Source organism: Macrobrachium nipponense, chromosome 2 (assembly GCF_015104395.2).
Source record: "Macrobrachium nipponense isolate FS-2020 chromosome 2, ASM1510439v2, whole genome shotgun sequence".
Lineage (NCBI taxonomy): Eukaryota > Metazoa > Arthropoda > Malacostraca > Decapoda > Palaemonidae > Macrobrachium > Macrobrachium nipponense.
The window spans coordinates 67,633,723-67,646,569 of NC_087201.1; the positions used below are offsets into that span (position 1 = coordinate 67,633,723).

The window sequence follows — 12,847 nt, forward strand, 5'->3', positions numbered from 1 at the left end:
GTGTGACTTTGGCGTCGCAAACGTAAAAAAAGTAAACCTAGAACCTGGGTGCATCATTTGAACACCAAGAGGCAACAATTTGACATCGCGTATTCAAGAACATGACCTTTTTCCCCTTAAAGGAAATAGTCATGGCCACAGCTAAGAGTAAAAATAGATCGACGTGAAATGAAGGGCAACAGTGTGTATTTTATAACTACGAGTATCTGTTTATTTATTTATTTTGTCATTTATTTTTTTCTTTTCCAATACTGATCTTTTCTGTCTGTTTATCCTTTTACCTCTGTTACTTCTGTTACTTCTTTTTTTGAATGAACACCATAATATTCTTAGAAAGCTCGAATTTCAAGTCATTGGACCCTGTGGTGGGCTTGTTCCATATGAATACGGCTCATCTTCTCAATATAATAATAATAATTAATAATAATATAATAATAATAATAATAATAATAATAATATAATAATAATAATAATAATAATAATAATCAAACACAAACTTCTTTCAGTTTTCTTCTGAAGGTTGAAAAGAAACCCACAAAATCACTGTGTAACGTGTTATTTCTAAGTATTTACATTTAATTTTATCCACACTCGAGTACTTTCAGGCCCTATCTGGCCCATTTTCAAGAGATGTTTGGGTTGTCAGCCAGAAGACTGCTGGGCCTTGACCCAGGCTGACAACCCAAACATCTCTTGGAAATGGAGTGTGGAGTAAAATTAAATGTAAATACTTAGGAGTTAACACGTTACACAGTGTTTTGTGGGTTTCTTTTTCAATAATAATAGTAATAATAATAATAAGAATAGACATACATAAAAAAGTGAGGTTATAAACCCTATTCCTTTCTACCTTTTTTTTATTTTTTCAGGCCTGGTCAAGAACAGGACCTCTGGTTGCCCGTCCCAACTACCCCTAAGAATTCGCATGTCAGTCAACAATCATGGCATTGAGGAATGAGAATTATTGGCTAATAATAATTCACTGACACAAAACTCGTGCGTAACGTTGGCCATTTGTTTCTTCAGGGACCCGTAGGCAGGCTCAAGGTCCTGGGAGCTGTGGTGGGACTTACTGCCGTCCCGGGACCTGTGGCAGGCAGGCCCACTGTCCCAGGACTACTGCCAGGCTCCCCGCCGTCCTTGGACCCATGGTGGGCAGGCCCGCCGTCCTGGGACCCGTGGTGGGCAGGCCCACCATCCCGGGACCCGTGGCCGCAAGCCCGCCATCCTGGGACCTGTGGTGGGCCTCCCCGCCATCCCAGGACCTGAGGCTGGCCTCCCCGCCGTCCCGGGACCTGGGGCAGGCTCGCCGTCCTGGGACCCGTGGCAAGCCTCCCTGCCGTCACGGGACCTGTGGCAGGACTCCCTGCCGTCCTGGGACCTGTGGCGGGCCTCCCTGCCATCCCGGGATCCATGGCGGGCAGGCCCGCCGTCTCGGGACCCGTGGCGAACAGGCCCACCATCCCGTGACCACTCAACACCTTAACTTATCTTTAGGTTGGGAATATGCCACTTATTCCTCACATGGTTCCTGGAGCTCCCACAAATCTTATCGATTTCCTCGGCTTCTGGATTCCCCTGACTTTCCTAGGATTTTGTAGATTCTTGGCATTTTTATGTGGCTTCAAACGATAATAAAATATTTGATCATATTTATATCTGTACTATTTCAATATCCATCGAGAATTAACAAAGGAAAGTTATTTCAAAACAATCTTATCCTCAACTTACATGATCTGATCCGTCTTTATGAAGCCACCACAGACTTCATCTCGCCATTCCCTGAAGACGGACACCTGCCTCTGCCCTTTAAAGTTGTCCTCATCCAGGCATCTCTATTTCTCCTGGACGTTCTTCAGTTTCAAGACCAATTTCTCCTCGCTCCTCTCAGCTTTCGATTCTCGTCTTCCGGTTGGTCGTTCTGCTCGCCCTGGAAACGGTCTTCCTCTTCAGCGACTTGAGGCGACGATTTCGTTCCTCTAGAAGGCATGTCAGCTTGTTCCTCTTGAGTTTCAAAGCCTGAACTTCACACTGGAGTCCACACTTCGTCTGTGAGGTCTTCCACTTCTTTCTGCAGGCGCTGGATCCTGAGCTCGAGGTCTTTCCTGTCGGATTCGCGCTTTTTGGTCGCGTAGTTTTGTTCCTGGATGAGCCTCGTCATCCGCGCCGCTTCTTTGGTCTTTAGCTGCAGGTCTTTCTCCTCCTCTCATAGGAGTTTCTCTTGCCTCTCAACCTGGCAGTTTGTCTCTGCCAACTGCACTGTCAGTTCCTTTAGCTTCTCATATAGGGTATCGTTTCTCTGCCCGATTTTCTGTGTTGATCTTAAGGATCTTGTCTTCCAGCTGTCGTTTCTCCCTCTTCTCTTGACCGTTCTATTTCTTCAGAAACAACGTCTCAGCTTCGAGCGAGTGGGCCTTTTATTGCCAGACATGCTGTTGCAACACCTCCTCAGTAATTTGAATCACACGAGTGCGTTCTTCTCTTCCGCCCGCCTTCTGAATCTCTTCATGGTAGTCGACGAGCCTCTGTTGCAGTGAAGATTATCCTGTAAAGTTCACCTTCTGCTCTCTCTCTGGTATGGCCTGCAAGGCCGCAATTCTCTCCTTCAGTTCCTTTTCCTTGGGGTGTTCAGCTCCATCATCAGTAGTCAGGAGAAACCTCACCAGTGAATAGGCAGCCACAATAAGCAAGATGACTGACTATTCCTGCGTTGGAATTTTCTCCAGATGTTTCGAACAACATCTGGACAACAACGTCCCAACAACAGCTGCTGCCAAGGCCAAAATATAGCCACATTTTCATCCAACTGGAATCCATGTCTGAAGTGTGTTACCTGCAGGTTGCAGAAGCCATACGCAGTTCTCCTCTCTCTCTCTCTCTCTCTCTCTCTCTCTCTCTCTCTCTCTCTCTCTCGATTTTTCCTTGATTTTCTATATTTTACGGGAGATATTTCGATTTAACATAATATAGCTGCACATATTCTGATTTTTAATTATGCCTCGTCTCTTGGTGTTATAATCTGTTGAAATCTCTCTCTCTCTCTCTCTCTCTCTCTCTCTCTCTCTCTCTCTCTCTCTCTCTCTCTCTCTCTCTCTCTCTCTCTCCTGTACGGGATCTTTTTAGTTCTCAAGTTTGTACTAACATCAGGGATTTTTATGCAGTACGTATCTTTTCTCTCTCTCTCTCTCTCTCTCTCTCTCTCTCTCTCTCTCTCTCTCTCTCTCTCTGCCGCCTTGCGGGATTTTTTATTTTATCTATTAAAACAAATTTGGGGAATATCCTTTATTTACCTTTTTTTCTATAAATAATACAATACTAATTACAGGCGGGAAATGGGAACCAAGGAAAAAATTTCCATTTTTCTGAAGTAAGTTTTATTTTTATTCAATTTTAGAAGATAACTATAAGATACAATGCTAAATAAATTAGCCGAGGACATCAAGAGAAATAATATATATACAGTATATATATATTAATTATATAATCTATATTATATATATACATATTATATATATATATAGATATGATATATAACAATTAACTACTCAACCATAATGATTTTCAAAAACTATTAGGTAAGTTTAAGATTTAAATTTATATCATATAGATACAAGGAAAAGATAAAACGAAATTTAATCATATGAAATTTTGTCCTATATAAAAGTGAAAATAAGATATAAAGGGGTACAATTTGATGAGAACATAACTTGGTTCGTAAATTGAAATGCAATATAGAAATAAAGTACAAAATCCTAACAACCCCATTTCTATTTAAAGGCAAATGACACTAGACTATCTAAGACTGACGTCAAAAATGACTCGACGCGAGATGACGTCACTCGATGCATTCGATGTGAACGGTTTCTTTCAAAGGCCTATAGAAAGCAGACGTGGTTCGGAAGTCACGTAAAGCCGTTGGTCCCGTTTCTGAATAACCGTTGGTTCCATGCAACGTAAAAATACCATACAAACAAACAAACAAACCATAGAAAGCAGTGTAAAACTGGGTTGCGATTCACGGTGAGTCATGAATTAGCGTGACTCGACGCGACGCGAAGGACGCGACGTATTTGGAACTCAAGAGGAGCGCATTTTTCAGGTCTATGAATCATATACAGTATTACGATTTATGAATTTTAATTACGATGTTAAGTTTGGTATATTAATATATATTTATTTCGGAAGGACTGGAAAGGAAAATCAGGAAGTAATTAATTAAACACTGATATCCTGCATCAGTAGCCTCCAGTATTTCAGTTGAAAGTCATACGCATTTCATATTCTAACTTGTAAACTAGCCTTGTCATGATTTTTCTTGGCCGCAGTTTGTTTAATAAATTGAAAATGCTATATAACGAAATTATTCATTACTGTGTTCTCTAGCAAAAATGTACATCATTGAAATCAAATAATTTTTTGACAATGACCTCACAACATACGGTTTATGTCAAAGTTAGGCCTGGTCGGTGAAGTCGACATCAAACAAGTAACCATTGATAGCTATATCTATCTGTATGTCGTTGGCAAAAATGCAATTATCCATTGGGAGCCTATGAAGAATGAAGGAATGGATTCCAGGGTCAATTATAAGGAAGTAAATTAATGAGGAAAAAATTTATGCAGATTATGTAACTGAATGCGTGTATAACTCGCGCACTCTCTCATACCTGAAGCCAATGAGCATTGCGCAGGATTTATGTGCACGTTAAAAATAGAATACAGTTGTTATAACTGTAGCGTTAATAACGGTATATTATATTTAATCAGAAATAATGAACCTGCAATCCATTGCCACAGCCATTTAATCATCACTGCTTTAAAAACAATTTTTCCATTAATAAATTCACAAACAACTAAATACAAATTTACAATGGTTTCATAGTAGCGAGTGTCGATGAAGTGAATCATGAAAGGCGAGACTGAATTCCCTTCGGAATCATGTAATGACACGATGCCGTGCAAAATAACTCTTCGGCACGCGACTCTGAAATAATTAGTTAGTTGATATCTTGTTCCGACTACAGAAACTAATTGAAGTTCTTGGTATTCTGAAAACTTTGATAATCGTACCAAGAGATTAAAGAACATAGCTTCACTGTCAGCACCCATATTTCATACATATGATACTTGTGTTTTATGAATACTTCAACTTGGATACGTTTGGAGTGTAATGAATTCATTAAGTTTCCTATTCAGAAATTAATGTTATACGATAATAATGAAATGATCATTCATCATACTATTTTGCATTAGTGTTTTAGATACGATAGTTTTTTCTTTTTTCAGGTCTTGCTCCACTTTGATTTGAATACTTTACTTAAATTACTACGCTTATGATTTTGCGTTCTAAATTCTCTCCTCGGGACGAGTTCCATAAGCATGTGGTTTAACGGCTACTTTCAGAAGTTGAAATACTGCGTAACATTTCTCGTTTATCTCTGACACTGACACTCCAAAACCGGTATTTTCATCTCGCACTCCATTAGCTTTCTAAAGAGCGCAGCTTCAGCTGCTATTCCCGGAAAATCTTGCTCATAAAGTACAGTAGAATTAACCAAACATTTTTTTTCGTGGAAATTTCCCGCAAACAGGAAAGTAGATATCATATTTAGTCTGATCTGGGTCTTCTAAAATGAATGCGTGTTTGCATTCCACGCACTAGAACATAAGCACACTTCCATTAAATATAACTTTATGCGGCCGGATGGCGAAATTGCTTTCATTTACGTAAATGAACCGTGAGGGAAGAGAGCAATGTTTCCCATAGTTACTGGTTTCAAATATGCGGCGTTGAATTTTGCCTTTCTCGCTCAAATATACCGGCGGACGTGTCCTTTCTGTCATTTACCTCCACAGAGGTTGATCTTTAAATAGACAAACAAATACAAATATGGAGTAATGGACCGCCCTAAGTGATAAGGTATTCAGTTATTGAAAATTAACGAATAAATAAATAAACACCTGTAGAGCATAGGTATGAATGTAGTGAACATTTGTTTCAAAAAGGAATTTGGATATGTACAATCTACTGTAGACCATTCTTAGCCCCGTTAGTGTGTGAAGTTCTCATTCAATTTAATCTTGGGAACAAAGGCTTCCAGTTCATTTTTCATATTGTCACTTCGGGTCTTTGATAGCAAACACTCAAATTCTACTTACTGTCTGGGAATGAACACTGTGGGGTTAAGACATCACTGGCACCCAGGGAAGGTTGTGGGAAGGGGGAAAAAAAAGTAGAAATTACAGAAAACTACAGAATTAGTGTCTAATCCATAGTTTTTGAGGTTGCTGAGATAAATAGGACATTCAGCTGCAATAAGGAGGTGGGGTGAGAAGCAACTATCTTAACAGGAGTGAGAGAGAGAGAGAGAGTTTATCGGTTGTAATCTGAGAATTCCTGGGTATTGCCAGGTTGGTCAGGTAATATATATTATAATATATATATATATATATATATATATATATATATATATACTATGTATGTATGTATGTATGTATATATATATATATATATATATATAATATATATATATGTTAATATATATATATATATATATATATATATATATATATATATATATATATATATATTATTAGTGAATCAGTTTTAATAATATGGCTATGTATGTAAAACCTTTAACATTGTACATTTCTATTATATGAAGAAGATAATACTGAACAATAAGTAAATCGATCTAAATGAATACTGCTTTTCTTGTGTAGCTAACCACCTACTTGCTATATACTACACATGTGTAATTTGTGTCTCAGTCCATTCATTTTTTTTAACTCTCTGGTAGATGGCCGCCCAGAGCATGTCGACAGCTGAAACGTCAAAGCAAATAAAACTAAGCTAACAGAAAACCAAAAAACCCTGATATACTATTGTAGATTCACATCAGCCGTGCAATTGACGTCTAGGCCAGTCCCTTACGACGCTCCTGATTGGCTGTTAAGCCAAGCCCTGTGATTGGCTTTATCAACGGCCAATCAGGAACGTCGTAAGGGACTAGCCTAGATAGCAATTGCACGGTTGATGTGAATCTACTATAGACTCACGCTGCTGAAAGATTATAAGTTAACCCTTAAACGCCGGAGCAGTAAATAAAAAAATGACTCCCGTATGCGGAGGGGTTTGGGGGGTTTGGAAGTGAGCGCGTAAGCGGAAAAAATATTTTTTCAAAAAATCACAGCGCGCTTAGTTTTCAAGATTAAGAGTTCATTTTTGGCTCCTTTTTTTGTCATTGCTTGAAGTTTAGTATGCAACCATCAGAAATGAAAAAAGTTATCATTATCATATATAAATAATGCGATATATGATAGCGCAAAAACGAAATTTCATATATAGAATTGTATTCAAATCGCGCTGTGCGCAAAACGGTTGAAGGTAACAAGTTACTTTTTTTTTCGTTGTAATGTGCACTAAATTGCAATCATTTTGATATATAACACATTGTAAAACGATAAAAGCACACAGAGAAAATATTATCACAAAATAATGCATGAATTCGTAACGCGCTTACGTAAACACATATTTTTTTCAAAAAATTCACCATAAATCTAAATATTGTCCTAGAGACTTCCAATATGTTTCAGAATGAAGACAAATGATTGAATATTACTATACTGTAAGAATATTAGCTTACAAATGCAGTTTTCGGCCATATCTGACGAGCTAAAGTTGACCGAATGTCGAATTTTTTATATATATATTTTTTATATGCAATTATTTCGGAAATAAGAAAAGCTACAACTTTCAAATATTTTTCGTTTTATTCTACATGAAATTGCGCACATTTTCATATATAAAACTCTATGAAATGCCTAATATGAAACGGAGCAAATATTCCGAGAATGGGACTTACGCATTTCGGAGATTTGTGGCGGAGAATCCGCGCGCGGAGGGAAGGAAAGTTTTTTAAAAATTCACCATAAATTTAAATATTGTGCTAGAGACTTCGAATTTGTTTCACGATGAAGATAAATGACTGAATATTACTAGACTGTAAGAGTTTTATCTTACAATTGCGTTTTCGACCATTTCGGTAGAGTCAAATTTGACCGAACGTGGTTTTTTTTCTATTTATCGTGATTTATATGCAAATATTTCGGAAATGAGAATAGCTACAACCTTCAACTATTTATTGTTGTATTATACATGAAATTGCGCACATTTTCATATATAAAACGTTATGTAACGGCTAATTTAAAATGGTGCAAACATTACCACAATCGCACGTATGATTTTTTCGGAAGAGTTACCGCGCGGACGTAAAGAAAATGTTATTTTTTTCATAAATTCACCATAAATCGAAATATTGTGCTAGAGACTTCCAATTTGTTGCAAAATGAAGGTAAATGCTTGAATATTACTAGAATATAGGCGTTTTAGCTTACAATGCGTTTTTTCGACCATTTCGGTAGAGTCAAAATTGACCGAAGGTTGAAAAATTTGTCACTTATCATTTTTATATGAAAATATTTCAAAATTGATAAAAGCTACAACCATGGGTTGTTTTTAGGTTGGTATTGTGCATGAAATTGCGCACATTTTGCATATATAAAACTTTATGTAAGGCTAAAAACTTTAAAAATGGGTGCAAACATTACCACAATCGCATGTATGATTATTTTCGGAAGAGTTACCGCGCGGACGTAAGGAAAAAGTTTTTTCATAAATTCACCATAAATCGAAATATTGTGCTAGACACTTCCAATTAGTTGCAAAATTAAGATAAATGATTGAATATTACTAAAATATAAGAGTTTTAGCTTACAATTGCGTTTTTCGACATTTCGGTAGAGTCAAAGTTGACCGAAGGTTGAAATTTTGGCACTTATCGTTTATTTATATGAAAATATCTTAAAACTGATAAAAGCTACAATCATGAGTATTTTTTTGTTGTATTCTACATACAAATGCGCACATTTTCATATATAATACTCTATGTAACGGCTAATTTAAAATGGTACAAAAATTATGTCAAAGTGACGAAATAATTTCAGAGATGTGTCACAGATACTTTTTAGTGCGGCAAGAAAGAAATTCGCGCTTGCGCGCCTGCGTAACGATTGTAAACAAAACAACACCTTGATCCGTGAACTCCCAGCATCCCCCAAGGCGCGTGATTCAAGAGTTTTCGGCTGGTAGGCCTAAAAGTATTTTTCCGCGAATTTTTAAAAAAACTTTTGTATGTCGACGTAAAATACGTCCAGTCGGCACCCGAGAGACAAAAAATGTCGACGTAAAATACGTCCAGTCGGCGTTTTAAGGGTTAAATAGAGATGACTATAAAAACTAAGTGCCTGATGAGAATTAGTATTTCTTTCATAAATCTGCTAATCGATTTCCGATTTCTATGCACGAACTTGCATGAAGTGCAGTACGTTACTTTCTCCGTGTGTAGGATAATAATTTCTTATTTAGGCGCTAGATCCGCTGAATAGCCTGAAGCAGAATCCAAATAGAATGAAGAGCTTATTAATATAAAGACCTAAAAGATACACATCTACCACGCGAGAAAGGGAGAGAGAGGGAGAGTGTCCAATAAGTGCTTTTGAAACACTTCCTCTGGAGTGCAAAACGGACTTAACGTGTGGTTAAAGGAGACGGACAGGGGTCCTCATGAGGGGAAGCGTCATGCCCTCTGCAGTGTCCTTCATCAAGACAAAAGATATTTGCAACACTACTAAGGAACCCTTTAGTGTTTAGATAATCACTGAAACTTCTCGAAAAGTGTTCGTTGTATGACGCCTGTTTTCCGTCCCAGTGACCTTGATGCATCTGGAGGCATTGTTTCCTTTGAGTAGATACGCTCTATGTCGCTCTTCTCCAACAGCTCAGTCTGACTTTGTTGCTCATCTCCAATAGCTGAGTCTGTCTTTGTTGCTCTTCTCCAACAGCTGAGTCTAACTTAGTCTCTCTTCTCCAACAGCTAAGTCTGACTTTGTCTCTCTTCTCCAACAGCTGAGTCTGACTTTGTTGCTCTTCTCCAACAGCTGAGTCTGTCTTTGTTGCTCTTCTCCAACAGCTGAGTCTGACTTTGTCTCTCTTCTCCAACAGCTGAATCTGACTTTGTTGCTCATCTCCAACAGCTGAGTCTGTCTTTGTTGCTCTTCTCCAACAGCTGAGTCTGACTTTGTTGCTCTTCTCCAACAGCTGAGTCTGTCTTTGTTGCTCTTCTCCAACAGCTGAGTCTGACTTAGTCTCTCTTCTCCAACAGCTGAGGCTGTCTTTGTCACTCTTCTCCAACAGCTAAGTCTGCCTTTGTCGCTCTTCTCCAACATCTGAGTCTGATTTTGTAGCTCTTCTCCAACAGCTAAGTCTGACTTTGTCGCTCTTCTGCAACATCTGAGTCTGCCTTTGTCGCTCTTCTCCAACACCAGATTCTGACTTTGTCTCTCTTCGCCAACAGCCAAGTCTGACTGTCTCTCTTCTCCAAAAGCTGAGTCAGAAACCATTTCTGCTGCTGAAGTTCGACGTTGCTGAGCTATTCAGCACTAGATGATTAATCTTCGTTCCCCCGTAAACGATGAATTAGTCTTCCTAAAAAATGTCGATGGTGTTGCTTCTAATTTCAAGAGATGAGTCAATGATGCTTAAATGCTCGATGGTTCCATTCCATATTCAATCTGATTGATGAATTCCCAGGTGCTAATCAGTCATGGTTCTATCTCATATTTTTTTATCTATTAGTTTATATCATTATCTATATTCTATATTCCTCTTTACGTCTCTAGCCTTGTTTTTTTACGCTTTATTACAATGTGTAGTATAATCATTTTAGACTTTAGAAGTGATTCGTTGTCTTGGTTCGAGGGAAGAACAAAGAGAAAGTTACCCTCAGCCCATGTTATGATCAGGGGAGGTCCTCCCCACTTGTTGAAGAAATTTAATTAGTCCCAGTTCCAAGTTTCACCCAACTTGACCTCCAGGCATGATTGGCTTTGTTACCTCGCATTGATTGTCGTGTACGAGAGTTTTCTTCTTTTGTTTTAGGAAACTCGATGCGTTGTGTAGTTATTTGAAATATGATAGAATTCTAATCAAGCCCTTCTGATGACTCATTGTAATTCTCGTTTGTTTTGTCTAAATATAAATATGCAATTGATACTTATTGATATATTTATATTTTCATACTTATGGATATAGTCATACTTTTACACTTATGTGGTACATATCTGATCTATTTTAGCACACCTGAAATGTACCTTATATTTTGAATGAATATACCTGTTAGTGAGCGTGTTACCGTTTTTCTCTGAAACTAGCTTATCCCAGAGATTAATGTACGATGAAGAATATAATGATAATTTCAGTTCATTTTTAGTTCACGAGTAACATTACCTACCTGGCTACAACATCGTTTTAAGAGAGTAGAGAGAGAGAGAGAGAGAGAGAGAGACGAGAGAGGGAGAGCGAGAGAGAGAGAGGGAGGGGGGAGAGAGAGAGAGAGCAGTCTATGATGAAAAAAGATATAGTATATATCTGAAGAGCTAGAGAGATTTTGAACGTGTTAAAGTAGATCTTCCTCGTTTCTGTAATGATCTTGAAAGTCAAGCCAACCTAAAGGGTCTTCAGGACGCATAAACAACCGACTAAAAAAAATATTGAACGTGTTTACACGGAAAGCCGTAGACGAGCCTCAAGCACTGGACGCGACTATAAGAGAGTGGCTAGGAAGTGGCTACTCGGTCTATTTTCTGGCCACACCACAGTCGCTCACCACCAGTGGCCAAGGATAAAAAAACGTTATTTCAAATCAGAGTGCGCACACGAAAGATTTTGTTCGAGATACTTTGGCTGCAGTAGGTGATTGACCGGTTGAGGGCACATGCCAATAGTGTCACAATGACATCTAGAGAGATAATTGCCTGTGAATCTTTGATTACGGAGGTGCAGAAAAGACAAGCTCTCTATGATTTTACAGTAGAGGTATATAGTTATAAGCATATAAATGATAGATTATGGGCAGAATATAATGCTACTTCATACATTTAATACGTGTATCACAAAAGCTATATGTACTATCTACATACTATACATGTTGAAAAAAATATCGACATATTCTCTTCCCTTCTCCTCCTAATCAATTATCAATTCCTTTGCATTAAAGAATATATAACATAAAGTACAGTATACAATTGCATAACATATCGTCGTATGTAAGAAGATTATCAATATATTGTGACGAAGTGCCAAGTATCTGGTTACTACACTTACCATTCATTAATTGTTACCTCACAACAGCCAGACACCCGAACCTTCATCACAGGTACTAAACGACTGAATACTCTAAAGGCAACAGTGATCCCTTAAATAACTTACCAGTATTGCAGAAAATCAGATTAAGTTCATCAAAAACAGGTGTGAGGTAATCTCTGGTAATTAAATTAATTAAAGGGCATCACTCCATCAACAACTTTAAAAGTCTAAGTATTTCCCTGATTTCAGAAGTCTAAGTTCTTCCCTGGTTCTAAGTAACTTCAAGTAAATTGAAGGAAAACAGATCAATCACCACTCTATGTTTCTACCTAAACTAATCATAAAAATATACTGGTATAAAGAAACACTTATAAAATTTTAAATACAAAAATTTATTATTAAACCCAAAATTATGAGTGAAATTCAACAATATCAGGGAAAATTACTGTTGCTTGAAAACAAAGTAAAGTTTAATTGATTCTTGAATCAATTAAGTAAATTAAATCAAAATTAATTTATCACAAAATTCAAGAAAATTAATTCAATCAAAATTCAAGTTGTTTAGGTAAAAACTAAAATTTGGAAGTTAATTCACAAGTGCTAAACAACAATGAAACTTGAAAAGAATTCTAAGTAAATGCA

At 37.6% G+C, this 12,847-nt stretch overlaps 2 protein-coding genes across 2 annotated transcripts; both read right to left on the reverse strand.

Annotated features, from left to right (window-relative positions):
• Window positions 1-1,022: 1,022 nt before the first annotated feature.
• Window positions 1,023-1,463, reverse strand: LOC135221198 (cuticle collagen 7-like). The gene has a single exon (XM_064259020.1). It carries the CDS (start codon window positions 1,461-1,463, stop codon window positions 1,023-1,025), a length of 441 nt encoding a protein of 146 aa, XP_064115090.1.
• Window positions 1,464-2,026: 563 nt separating this feature from the next.
• On the reverse strand, window positions 2,027-10,461 carry LOC135221200 (uncharacterized). Its single transcript, XM_064259021.1, has 3 exons — window positions 9,979-10,461; window positions 2,430-2,525; window positions 2,027-2,200 (listed from the first exon to the last, which is right to left on the reverse strand). Exons 1-3 carry the CDS (start codon window positions 10,459-10,461, stop codon window positions 2,027-2,029), a joined length of 753 nt encoding a protein of 250 aa, XP_064115091.1.
• Window positions 10,462-12,847: the final 2,386 nt, after the last annotated feature.

What these genes read in the sequence shown, in the direction of transcription:
- LOC135221198 (XM_064259020.1), bottom strand. Translation starts at nt 1,463, where the DNA reads ATGGTGGGCCTGTTCGCCACGGGTCCCGAGACGGCGGGCCTGCCCGCC.
- LOC135221200 (XM_064259021.1), bottom strand. Translation starts at nt 10,461, where the DNA reads ATGGTTTCTGACTCAGCTTTTGGAGAAGAGAGACAGTCAGACTTGGCT. An exon ending in TGTTGGAGAAGAGCAACAAA is followed by an intron (nt 2,526 to 9,978) that starts GTCAGACTCAGC and finishes TCACTGCAACAG; the next exon opens with AGGCTCGTCGACTACCATGA. An exon ending in AGGAGGTGTTGCAACAGCAT is followed by an intron (nt 2,201 to 2,429) that starts GTCTGGCAATAA and finishes CTATGAGAGGAG; the next exon opens with GAGAAAGACCTGCAGCTAAA.